General features: G+C 39.6%; 1 protein-coding gene across 1 annotated transcript; it reads left to right on the forward strand.

The window, feature by feature from the left end:
* The first annotated feature begins 266 nt into the window (after positions 1-266).
* LOC118521628 (olfactory receptor 5K1-like) lies at positions 267-1,232 on the forward strand. Its single transcript, XM_036070318.1, is given in 3 exon segments — positions 267-652; positions 654-709; positions 712-1,232. Coding segments are annotated over 3 exon segments (963 nt in total).
* Positions 1,233-14,098: the final 12,866 nt, after the last annotated feature.

The following is a 14,098-nucleotide window of genomic DNA, read 5'->3' on the forward strand; positions in this document are numbered from 1 at the left end:
CAAAAGCCATCCCTGTGCATATAATCTGATATTTTTCTTGAAAATATGCTGGAAGAATGTTAAAAGAGTAGCTGCACATGTACTAGCTTCAGGAGATTGATACTACCACAGAACTGGGCATGGGCCATGTCCCACACAACCTAGGAAAAGCCTTATACAATATGCTCCTCGTCCTTCTGAACCAGTTAGCTTAGCAGTCAAATTGGGCATATTATAAATTAGTACCTCATTTCTCCATAATTTTTTTCTCAACAGAGAAGTCAGGAATGGCTGAAGAAAATCATACCATGAAAAGTGAGTTTTTCCTCACAGGATTTACAGATCACCCAGAGTTGAAGAGCCTTCTGTTTGTGGTGTTCTTCGCCATGTATCTGATTACCATGGTGGGGAATCTTGGCCTGGTGATACTGATTTCAAAAGAGCATCATCTTCACACACCAGTGTACATCTTTCTGGGCAACTTGGCTATTGTGGATTCTTGCTGTGCCTGTGCCATCACTCCTAAGATGTTAGGGAACTTCTTTTCTGAGAACAGAATGGTTTCCCTCTATGAATGTATGGCACAGTTCTATGTCCTTTGCACTGTTGAAACTGCAGACTGCTTTCTCCGGGCGGCAATGGCCCATGATCGCTATGTGGCCATATGCAGCCCTGCGGTACCACACCATGCTGTCAAAGAAACTCTGCATTCAGATGACTGCAGGGGCCTACCAGCTGGAAACCTGCATTCCATGATTCACGTAGGGCTTCTCTTTAGGTTAGCTTTCTGTGGATCTAATCACATTAACCACTTTTATTGTGATATTCTTCCTTTATACAGACTCTCCTGTGTTGACCCTTATGTCAATGAACTGGTACTATTTATCTTTTCAGGTTCAATTCAAGTCTTCACCATAGGCGGTGTCTTAATATCTTACATCCACATTCTCTTTACTATTTTCAAAATGAAATCCAAAGAAGGAAGGGTCAAAGCCTTTTCTACCTGTGCATCCCACTTTTTATCTGTTTCATTATTCTATGGATCTCTTTTTTTCACGTACATTCGACCAAATTTGCTTGAAGAAGGCGATAGAGATATACCAGCTGCTGTTTTGTTTACAATAGTAGTTCCCTTACTAAATCCTTTTATTTATAGCTTGAGAAATAAGGAAGTAATAACTGTCTTAAGAAAAATTCTGAAGAAAAAAAGATTTCATGAAATTTGGAGACAAATGACATCTACTGTGACATAGTGATTTAAAAGTGGAAAATACTTCCAAGTGAAATTACACGGAGAAAATACACAAATTACATGTAAAATATTGAAATATATCATAATGAAATCAATTGAGGAAGAAATATATATGGGAGAAAATATATAGGAAAGAGAAAACTGTGATAAATCTTAATTCAAAATAACAAAAATCAAAACCAAACTTGTAATTCATTCAAGAAACAGCTTAGTGTGTTGTCACGCTCATGGACTATGTCTGCATCGGGACTGGGATTATCAGCCCCCAAAAGGAAAACAGCAAAACTATCAGTTGCACATATAAAGGAGAATTCTAGATTTAACATTTACAGCCAGTCCACGTTAATAGCTTGGAGCATGAGTACTCCAGTTAGGCTAAAAGACTTTAAGGGCATGTGAACCTTCAACCAATGAAATCACTCACAACCATGAGAGACAAAGTTGAAGCAAGTAAATTTTGAGGAAGCAGTTTTAATAGCATTGTGGGGGACACTATAGTTAGGATAGAGGTAGTAAGAAAATGAAGGTGTCAAATAAAAGTGAGTATTATATTTCCAAGTTAAAGTTCCAATGGAGTTGAATAATTAGGCACAGAATGTCAACTTCAAGAGTAGTTATCTTCAGAAAGAGTTATTTACTCCCATATGTACACTCATAAAGATGCCATAACACAAAGTTCCAGGCAAGTAGTCAAACTTCATGTAAGATTTGAAGAGCCTCCATTGTCAGTGAGTTACATTCAACTTCTCTATTCTCCTTCTTGAGAAGTGAGGAAAGGATTCAACAATGAGGACAATACTATATTATATATAGACATGAAGGTATGATTGTAGAATTGTGGGTAGGGCTTATCTACAATAATTCCTTATTTTTTTTTTCTTTTCACCATTGCAAAACCTGAAGTTGTGGAATGTAAGTAGAATTAAATGATTTTATTTATTTTTTAGAATTAAATGATTTTAATGCAACAAAATGAAAGAATTACTTTTCATTTATTTATTCAACATAGATTTATTGAGACCTTGCTATGTGGAAGCACTACTCTAGGTTCTGGGATATATCAGTTACCACAATACCAGCTTTTCCATCTTCTTAATTAATAGAACATTGTCATGATTTTAATGATTAACTTCTGGATCAAGGAGAACCCATATGAAAAAGAAAAATTCCCCCTTCTACCTCTTCTCTTAATGCTCTGAGGTCACATCTAAATTCCCAAAAGGCAATTGTCGGGTTACAGCTCTGGTCCAGGCTAGCCAGCCACAGAAGCGGACTTCACATGGAAAATCAACAGGTTGAGTCTATTTAGAAAAAGTTGTGGGAACATAGATGCAGTATTTCCAATCCCCTAAGTCATGAATACAAACTTATAATCACTTTGTTTCCATTTGTAACCTCCAAAAAATCTAATCTAGCTAATTCCATATAATTAGACATTTCAAGATTTGAAATTGATACATTTCAAGATTTTCTTGGTTGTTTCTAATTTATTTTATTTTTTTAAGATTTTATTTATTTATTTATTTTAGAGACAGAACACACAAGTCGGGGGAGGAGCAGAGGGGGAGGGGAAAAGAATCTCAAGCAGACTCCACACTGAGTTTGGAGCCCAATTCAGGGCTCCATCTCAGGAGCCTGAGATCACAACCTGAGCCCAAACCAAGAGTCAGAGGCTAAACCGACTGAGCCACCCAGGTGCCCCTTGTTGTTTCTAATTTAAACCTCATCAATTTAGTATTTGCCCAACCCTACCACCATTCTTCCTTGAATGCATCTAAATGTATAGGTACTTGTCTGATATGGCATTAAAATGGTGTCATGTTGGGGTGCCTGGGTGGCTCAGTCAGTTAAGCATTTGCCTTCAGATCAGGTCATGATCTCAGGGTCCTAGGATGGAGTAAGGTGTTGGGCTCCCTGCTCAGCGGGGAGCCTGCTTCCCCCTCTCCCTCTCCCTCCCCCCAGCTCATGCTCACTCTCACTCTCTGTCAAATAAATAAATAAAATCTTAAAAAAAAAACCCAAAATGGTGTCATGTTACAGATTGAGCTCTGTCCCTGTTATATCCCTTTGAGATGTTTGATCCTCTTTGACTTTCTGGTTATCTCTTGGTGCCACTATCAGTTTTGATTTCTATGTTTATATCCAGTCCCCAGGCTAGACATGGAAGCATGATTTCACCTAAAACATTTACTTTTTAATTTCACAAGGCTTCTGTCAAGTCTGCTATCTTGGTCTCTCTTGCTCTCTCCCTCTGCTAATTTCTGAGTAAATTCTCTTGACCTCTCCGTCTAGGATATTTAAGAGGATGGAAAAACTGGTATTTGGGTAATTGATATACCCCAGCACCTAGCTGAAGGAAAGGTCTACAAAAAGGCTGAAGGGCATCATTTTTACACTTCTGATGACATGCAGTATGGGTTCAATGCGTGAAAGTTATCATGGGTCCCTCTGGAAGGTTCCTCTTGCCATATTTCTCCAAACTTCAATGGCCGTTCGATTGTCTCCTCATCTCATTCCCAGAACACCCCCCTGGAAATGTAAGTCACAGAACACCATCTCAGCAAATACCAATTATTTCCCTCTGACTTTCCTTTTATCCCCCAGCTAGGTGATACCTAGCTCTTACCTTATCATACATGCTGCCCAAATCTAATTTTATGAAGTATATTCAGACTTTGGAACAATCCTTAAAAGCGAGGCTTTCTCAATCTATTCTTCCTGTCTGGATTTTCAAGGTTATGCTTATGGAAAAAAGCAAGTGAGATTGACATTGCTGTGGTCTAATCTTTCTCAAAGTAATAAATCTGGGCTGTACAAGCTATTGTCTGAAATGTCAGAAATGATCACTGGGCAGAATAGAATCACAGACTGTTTTCACCTAAGTACTGCTGGACATAGGAGGAAAAGTCTCATAAAATTAATCCTTTTAAAATCTTGACCAAGGGAGCAAGATGGCGGAGGAGTAGGAGACCTGGATTTCGTCTCCTCTCAGGAATTCAGCTGGATAGGGATCAAACCATTCTGAACACCTACAAACTCAACAGGAGATCGAAGAAAAGAATAGCAACAACTCTCTGACCACTTTCTGGAAGGTAGGACGTGCGGAGAAGTGAATCCGAGGCGATATTCGGGAGGATAGACGGCGGGGGAGGGGCCTCCATCGGCCGCTTCTGGCAAGTGATAGAGCCGCGGAGCACAAAATCGAACTTTTAGAAGTCGGCTCTGCTGAGGGACGTCACTCTGGTGGCTAAGCGGGGGGTGGAACCCTCGCGGGACAGTGTGGTCTCAGGACCCTCGGGGTCACAGAAAGACCGGGGGTGCCTGAGTGCGGCAGAGCTCCCAGGTATCGGAGCGGGGAAGCCGGCTGCAGAGACGGAGCCCAGGCGTGGGCTCTCAGCTCGGGGTTGCCATAAACCGTGATCCGCAGCACAGTCGGCCCACTGCTCCTCCAGCAGGGACCCAACAAGCGGCAGATCCGGGGAGACTCACCTTCCCCCGGGAGAAGCGGTGCGGGAGCGCACTGAAGGGATCTGCTGGGTTTGGAGACTCCACCCGGGGTCGGGGGCCAGAGATAGAAACGCATGGTCACAGACCGGGTGAGCACGGAGTGCGGCCGGAGACCGGGGAGACGGGAGTGACTGACTGCTTTTCTCTGGGGGCGCACTGAGGAGCGGGGCCCCGAGTTCTCGGCTCCTACGGGGCGGATATTGGGAGGCCGCCATTTTCACTCTCCGCCTCCAAAGCTGTACGGAAAGCTTGCAGGGAACAAAAGCTCCCGAGAGCAAACCCGAGCAGATTACTTAGCCCGGACCGGCAAGGGCGGGGCAATTCTGCCTCCGGCAAAGACATTTGGGAACCACGGCAACAGGCCCCTCCCGCAGAGATCAGCGAGAACAGCCAGCCAAGACCAAGTTTACCGATCAGTGAGAACGGCAGAACTCCAGCGCTAGGGGAATACTGCACATAGAATTCATGGCTTTTTTACCATGATTCTGTAGTCTTTCAAAGTAAATTATTTTTTTTAACTGTCTTTTTTTTTTTTTGAATTTTTCTTTTTCCCTTTTTCAACCAACATCTTATCAATCCCTTTTTTAAAAAAACATTTTTATTTTTCATTTTTAGAGTCATATTCTATCCCTTCATAGTAGTTACCCGTATTTTTGGCATATATATATAAGTTGTTCTCTCTTTAAAATTTTGAGATAGTTTCTTCTAACAGATCAAAATATACTCTAAATCTGTAGTGTACGGTTTTTTTCTACTCCCCTGCCTGATCACATTCTCTCCCTTTTTTCTTTTTTTTTTTTAAATCCTCTTCTTTCTTTTTTCAAACAACTTATCAATTCCTTTTATAAAATTTTTTATAATTTCCATCTTTACAGTCATATTCCATCCCTTCATCATATCAACCCTTATTTTTGTACATATATAAGTTTTTCTTTCTTTAAAATTTTGGGAGGCACTTTCTTTTAACAGACCAAAATACACCCAAAATCTAGTGTGTGGCACTGATCTATAAACCAGCCTGATCATATTTGATCACATTCTGTTTTTGTTTTGTTTTGTTTTGTTCTGTTTTTGTTTGTTTTTATCTTTATCTTTATCTTTTTCTTTTTTCTTTTTTTCTTTCTTTTTCTTTTTTCTCTCTTTCCCTTTCTTTTCCCACTGCTTCAGGTCTTTTCTGATTTGTTTAGAGTATATTTTCTGGGGACATTGTTACCCTGCTAGCATTTTGTTCTCTCATTAATCTATTCTCCTCTGCACAAAATGACAAGACGGAAAAAATCACCTCAACAAAAAGAACAAGAGGTAGTACCGACTGCCAGGGACCTACTCAATACGGACATTAGTACGATGTCAGATCTAGAGTTCAGAATCATCACTTTAAAGATACTAGCTGGGCTTGAAAAAAGCATGGAAGTTATTAGAGAAACCCTTTCTGGAGAAGTAAAAGAACTAAAATCTAACCAAGTAGAAATCAAAAAGGCTATTAATGAGGTGCAATCAAATATGGGGGCGCTAACTACTAGGATAAATGAGGCAGAAGAAAGAATCAGTGAGATAGAAGACCAAATGATGGAAAATAAAGAAGCTGAGAAAAAGAGAGATAAACAACTACTGGATCACGAGGGCAGAATTCGAGAGATAAACGATACCATAAGACGAAACAACATTAGAATAATTGGGATCCCAGAAGAAGAAGAAAGAGAGAGAGGGGCAGAAGGTATAATGGAGCAAATTATAGCAGAGAACTTCCCTAATTTGGGGAAGGAAACAGGCATCAAAATCCAGGAAGCACAGAGAACCCCTCTCAAAATCAATAAAAATAGGTCAACACCCCGACATCTAATAGTAAAACTTACGAGTCTCAGAGACAAAGAGAAAATCCTGAAAGCAGCTCGGGAGAAGAGATATGTAACCTACAATGGTAGAAACATTAGATTGGTAACAGACTTATCCACAGAGACCTGGCAGGCCAGAAAGGACTGGCAGGACATATTCAGAGCTCTAAATGAGAAAAATATGCAGCCAAGAATACTATATCCAGCTAGGCTGTCATTGAAAATTGAAGGAGAGATAAAAAGCTTCCAGGACAAACAAAAACTAAAGGAATTTGCAAACACGAAACCAGCCCTACAGGAAATATTGAAAGGGGTCCTCTAAGCAAAGAGAGAGCCTAAAAGCAACATAGACCAGAAAGGAACACAAACAATATACAGTAACAGTCACTTTACAGGCAATACAATGGCACTAAATTCCTATCTTTCAATAGTTACCCTGAATGTAAATGGGCTAAATGCCCCAATCAAAAGACACAGGCTATCAGATTGGATTAAAAAACAAGACCCATCGATATGCTGTCTGCAAGAGACTCATTTTAGATCCAAAGACACCCCCAGATTGAAAGTGAGGGGGTGGAAAACCATTTACCATGCTAATGGACATCAAAAGAAAGCTGGGGTGGCAATCCTTATATCAGACAAATTAGATTTTAAACCAAAGACTGTAATAAGAGATGAGGAAGGACACTATATCCTACTTAAAGGGTCTATCCAACAAGAAGATCTAACAATTGTAAATATCTATGCCCCTAACATGGGAGCAGCCAATTATATAAGGCAATTAATAACAAAAGCAAAGAAACACATCGACAACAATACAATAATAGTGGGGGACTTTAACACCCCCCTTACTGAAATGGACAGATCGTCTAAGCAAAAGATCAACAAGGAAATAAAGACTTTAAATGACACATTGGACCAAATGGACTTCACAGACATATTCAGAACATTCCATCCCAAAGCAACGGAATACACATTCTTCTCTAGTGCCCATGGAACATTCTCCAGAATAGATCACATCCTAGGTCATAAATCAGGTCTCAACCGGTACCAAAAGATTGGGATCATTCCCTGCATATTTTCAGACCACAATGCTTTGAAACTAGAACTCAATCACAAGAGGAAAGTCGGAAAGAACTCAAATACATGGAGGCTAAAGAGCATCCTACTGAAGAATGAATGGGTCAACCAGGAAATTAAAGAAGAATTAAAAAAATTCATGGAAACCAATGAAAATGAAAACACAACTATTCAAAATCTTTGGGATACAGCAAAGGCAGTCCTAAGAGGAAAGTATATAGCAATACAAGCCTTTCTCAAGAAACAAGAAAGGTCTCAAATACACAACCTAACCCTACACCTAAAGGAGCTGGAGAAAGAACAGCAAATAAAGCCTAAACCCAGCAGGAGAAGAGAAATAATAAAGATCAGAGCAGAAATCAATGAAATAGAAACCAAAAGAACAGTAGAACAGATCAACGAAACAAGGAGCTGGTTCTTTGAAAGAATTAACAAGATTGATAAACCCCTGGCCAGACTTATCAAAAAGAAAAGAGAAATGACCCAAATCAACAAAATCATGAATGAAAGAGGAGACATCACAACCAACACCAAAGAAATACAAACAATTATAAGAACATATTATGAGCAACTCTATGCCAGCAAATTAGATAACCTGGAAGAAATGGATGCATTCCTAGAGATGTATCAACTACCAAAACTGAACCAGGAAGAAATAGAAAACCTGAACAGACCTATAACCGCTAAGGAAATTGAAGCAGTCATCAAAAATCTCCAAAAACACAAAAGCCCAGGGCCAGATGGCTTCCCAGGGGAATTCTACCAAACATTTCAAGAAGAATTAATACCTATTCTTCTGAAACTGTTCCAAAAAATAGAAATGGAAGGAAAACTTCCAAACTCATTTTATGAGGCCAGCATTACCTTGATCCCAAAACCAGACAAAGACCCCATCAAAAAGGAGAATTACAGACCAATATCCCTGATGAACATGGATGCAAAAATTCTCACCAAAATACTAGCCAATAGGATCCAACAGTACATTAAAAGGATTATTCACCACAACCAAGTGGGATTTATCCCTGGGCTGCAAGGTTGGTTCAACATCCGCAAATCAATCAACGTGATACAATACATTAACAAAAGAAAGAACAAGAATCATATGATCCTCTCAATAGATGCAGAAAAAGCATTTGACAAAGTACAGCATCCTTTCTTGATCAAAACTCTTCAGAGTATAGGGATAGAGGGTACATACCTCAATATCATAAAAGCCATCTATGAAAAACCTACAGCGAATATCATTCTCAATGGGGAAAAACTGAGAGCTTTCCCCCTAAGGTCAGGAACGCGGCAGGGATGTCCACTATCACCACTACTATTCAACATAGTATTGGAAGTCCTAGCCACAGCAATCAGACAACAAAAAGAAATCAAAGGCATCCAAATTGGCAAAGAAGAAGTCAAACTCTCACTCTTTGCAGATGATATGATACTTTATGTGGAAAATCCCAAAGACTCCACCCCAAAACTGCTAGAACTCATACAGGAATTCAGTCAAGTGGCAGGATATAAAATCAATGCACAGAAGTCAGTGGCATTCCTATACACCAACAACAAGTCAGAAGAAAGAGAAATTAAGGAGTCGATCCCATTTACAATTGCACCCAAAACCATAAGATACCTAGGAATAAATCTAACCAAAGAGGCAAAGGATCTGTACTCAGAAAACTATAAAATACTCATGAAAGAAATTGAGGAAGACACAAAGAAATGGAAAAACGTTCCATGCTCATGGTTGGAAGAACAAATATTGTGAAGATGTCAATCCTACCTAGAGCAATCTACACATTTAATGCAATCCCTATCAAAATACCATCCACTTTTTTCAAAGAAATGGAACAAATAATCCTAAAATTTGTATGGAACCAGAAAAGACCCCGAATAGCCAGAGGAATGTTGAAAAAGAAAAGCAAAGCTGGCGGCATCACAATTCCGGACTTCCAGCTCTACTACAAAGTTGTCATCATCAAGACAGTATGGTACTGGCACAAAAACAGATACATAGATCAATGGAACAGAATAGAGAGCCCAGAAATGGACCCTCAACTATATGGTCAACTAATCTTTGACAAAGCAGGAAAGAATGTCCAATGGAAAAAAGACAGTCTCTTCAACAAATGGTGTTGGGAAAATTGGACAGCCACATGCAGAAGAATGAAACTGGACCATTTCCTTACACCACACACAAAAAATAGACTCCAAATGGTTGAAAGACCTCAATGTGAGACAGGAATCCATCAAAATCCTAAAGGAGAACACAGGCAGCAACCTCTTCGACCTCAGCTGCAGCAACTTCTTCCTAGAAACATCGCCAAAGGCAAGGGAAGCAAGGGCAAAAATGAACTATTGGGACTTCATCAAGATAAAAAGCTTTTGCAAAGCAAAGGAAACAGTCAACAAAACCAAAAGACAACTGACAGAATGGGAGAAGATATTTGCAAATGACATATCAGATAAAGGGCTAGTATCCAAAATCTATAAAGAACTCATCAAACTCAACACCAAAAGAACAAAGAATCCAATCAAGAAATGGGCAGAAGACATGAACAGACATTTTTCCAAAGAAGATATCCAAATGGCCAACAGACACATGAAAAAGTGCTCAACATCGCTTGGCATCAGGGAAATCCAATCCAAAACCTCAATGAGATATCACCTCACACCAGTCAGAATGGCTAAAATTAACAAGTCAGGAAATGACAGATGTTGGCGGGGATGCGGAGAAAGGGGAACCCTCCTACACTGTTGGTGGGAATGCAAGCTGGTGCAGCCACTCTGGAAAACAGTATGGAGGTTCCTCAAAAAGTTGAAAATAGAGCTACCATATGATCCAGCAGTTGCACTACTGGGTATTTACCCCAAAGATACAAAAGTAGGGACCCGAAAGGGTACATGCACCCCGATGTTTATAGCAGCAATGTCCACAATAGCCAAACTGTGGAAAGAGCCAAGATGTCCATCAACAGATGAATGGATAAAGAAGGTGTGGTATATATATACAATGGAATATTATGCAGCCATCAAAAGGAATGAGATCTTGCCATTTGCAACGACGTGGATGGAACTGGAGGGTATTATGCTGAGCGAAATAAGTCAAACAGAGAAAGACATGTATCATATGGCCTCACTGATATGAGGAATTCTTAATCTCAGGAAACAAACTGAGGGTTGCTGGAGTGGGGGGTGGGGTGGGAGGGATGGGGTGACTGGGTGATGGACACTGGGGAGGGTATGTGCTCTGGTAAGCGCTGTGAATTGTGCAAGACTGTTGAATCTCAGATCTGTACCTCTGAAACAAATAATGCAATATATGTTAAGAAAGAAAAAAAGAAGAAGAATGTAGCAGGAGGGGAAGAATGAAGGGGGGGAAATCGGAGGGGGAGAAGAACCATGAGAGACGATGGACTCTGAAAAACAAACTGAGGGTTCTAGAGGGGAGGGGGGTGGGAGGATGGGTTAGCCTGGTGATGGGTATTGAGGAGGGCACGTTCTGCATGGAGCACTGGGTGTTATGCACAAACAATGAATCATGGAACACTATATCTAAAACTAATGATGTAATGTATGGGGATTAACATAACAATAAAAAAATAAAATAAATAAAAAAAAATAAAGAATGGAAGAAACTAAAAAAAAATAAAAAAATAAAAAAATAAAATAAAATCTTGACCAATATTCCACAGTAAGTGGAGAAAAGAGATTTGTTTAGGACTTTACCTTAAAAAACAAAACTAAAACTTATGAAAATAAATGTTATCTTACACTTAACCAAAATTTAGTTATAATCACAAATGTGTACTAATTTTACAAATAATGAATCAAGTGTCAAGTGTTTTTCTTGGCCTTATTCTCCAGAAGAATAAAGTATGATAACTAGATACAACCTTTACTTAACTTTTGAACTCAAGGAATAATGATAATGAATATTAATAATGGAGCAATTTTGTAAAATGTCAGTCTCCACCAATTTTCCCAAGGGTCCCTCCTAATTCTTATTGTACAAATTCTTATCCATTGAATTTATTTTATTTTTCTCATTTATTGTTCACTTTTTAATTGTCCTAACTCTACCAGGTCCTATTTGTCAATGGGACTTTACATTTCCTACAAGTAGTTCTCCAAGCGCACATTCATCAACTATATGAAGTCTATTGCATCTTTCTCAAGATTGTTTTACATTGAATTTGAATAATGTTTACTATATCAAAATATCAGTAAATAATATGTTGGCATGATGGATGAAGACAGTAGAGTTAAGCAGGGATGAATGTGTAAAGGGAAATTAATTCTGTTAAGTGGTTAGTTCATTCAGGAATATTATGTGTTATGACAAGTCTTACCTCCTTGAGGAAGCATTGTCACTTCAGAGACGTACAAACCGATACTATGATAACAAGAACCTTTGTGTTGGTTCATCAGTTAACACTGAAATGTGACCTCATTATGTATACAAAGATTAACATTTGAGCTAATTTGTAGGTATTTTTAATGCTGGCAATACTTTTCACATTTTAATTATTGGGGTTTTACCTGAATCCTAATATGCTATTTCCTGTTACCAGGCTGAATTCAACTATCTGAGTATCCAGAGTTTGGTTACATGAAGAATATTTATTCTATACATACACCTCTATGCAAGTCATTTACCTCCCCTTTATAGACCATTCCTTCTTAGGATTATATTAATCCTCACTTAATACCCATTCCCAACCCAGAAAAATTACTCTGAAGTAGACAATGCTCCCTGGCACAGGTCTGCTTTATCAATGAACCAATTTCACCACATGATTTTAAATATTGTTTCATAAGTGATACTGATTAAGTATCAGAGAAGCAGAATGTAATATCTATAGCCCATTCAACTCTGGAAATCATACTTACTGTTAAAACTTTAATTCAGTTTAATATTATAACTCTCAGGTTATATTTATAATCTGTCAAGATGGGACTATATTTGGGCTGTGTGCAGGGGAGAAAAAAAAAACCCTATGTTTTAGTGGATAATTCTTCCTACATCAGAGCAAATAAAATATCTCCTTGCATACTTGGATGTGCCTGCATCTTGTATGTCTTTCAGAAATTTAAAACTAATATAATGAATTATTTCTATTACTTTAACGTTTTTATTAATCTATTTATAAAACAAAATTTTAACTAAATAAAGACATAATTATTCTGTTTATTTTTCAAAGAAGGTAAATTTGCTGGTGGATTGGGTTATTTCATTCCTTGAAAAAATATTTGTTAAGACGTCTGTAGCACCGGGGGCACCTGGGTGGCTCAGTCCTAAAGTGTCTGCCTTCGGCTCAGATCATGATCCTGGGGTCCTGGGATCAAGCCCTGCATCAGGCTCCCTGCTCAGCAGGAAGCCTGCTTCTCCCTCTTCCTCTCCCCCTGCTTGTGTTCCCTCTCTCGCTGTGTCTCTGTCAAATAAATAAATAAAATCTTTAAAAAAAAAAAAGATGTCTGTAGCACCAGACTGGGTACATGAGGTAGTAAAGGAAGTATGCTGTGATGCAAAACAATATAAACATACAATATAGCACAGTAACTATATTTATTCAAAAATATTTTAATGTGTATACACTTAATAAAGTCCTAACTTAGTGCCATCTTCTATAGTTCATAAGACATAAGTAAAAGAACGTAGTAAAAGAAAAGGGAAAAGTAAAAGAACATGAAGGGAGGAACAAGATGGTGGAGGAGGAGTACACCTAAATTTCTCTGGTCCCAGGAATTCAGCTAGATTGTTATCAAACCATTCAGAACACCTACAAACTCAACAGGATATCAAAGAAAAGAATAGTAGCAATTCTATGAACACAAAAGCGACCACTTTCTGGAAGGTAGGACATGCGGGGAAGTGAATCCGAGGCAATATTCAGGAAGATAGACCATGCGGGGAGGAAGCCGGCTACCGGCAAGTGATAGAGCATTGGAACACAAAATCAGAATTGTTAGAAGTCTGCTCCGCTGAGGGACGTTGCTCCAGTGGCTAAGCAGGGGGTGGAACCCTCGCTGGGACAGTGGGGTCTCAGGACCCTAGGAGTCACAGAAAGACCTGGGGGTACCCGAGTGTGGCAGAGCTCCCAGGTATTGGAGCAGGGAGGCTGCAGCAAAGACAGAGCTGAGGAGAGGGCTCTCAGCTCAGGGTTGTCATAAACTGTGATCCGCAGCACAGTCGGGCCACTGCTCTTCGAGCAGGGACCCGACAAGCAGCAGATCTGGGGAGACTCCCCTACCTCCCCCGTGAGGAGTGGCACGGAAGCCCACTGCAGGAATCTACTGGGTTTGGAGACTCCAAAAGGGGTCGTGTGCCAGAGATAGAAACGTTCAGTCACAGACCAGGTAAGTGCGGAGTGCGGCCGGGAGACCGGTGAGACAGGAATGATTGACTGTTTTTCTCTGAGGGTGCACTGAGGAGTGGGGCCCCCAGTTCTCG

Source organism: Halichoerus grypus, chromosome 1 (genome assembly GCF_964656455.1).
Source record: "Halichoerus grypus chromosome 1, mHalGry1.hap1.1, whole genome shotgun sequence".
NCBI classification, from domain to species: Eukaryota; Metazoa; Chordata; class Mammalia; order Carnivora; family Phocidae; genus Halichoerus; species Halichoerus grypus.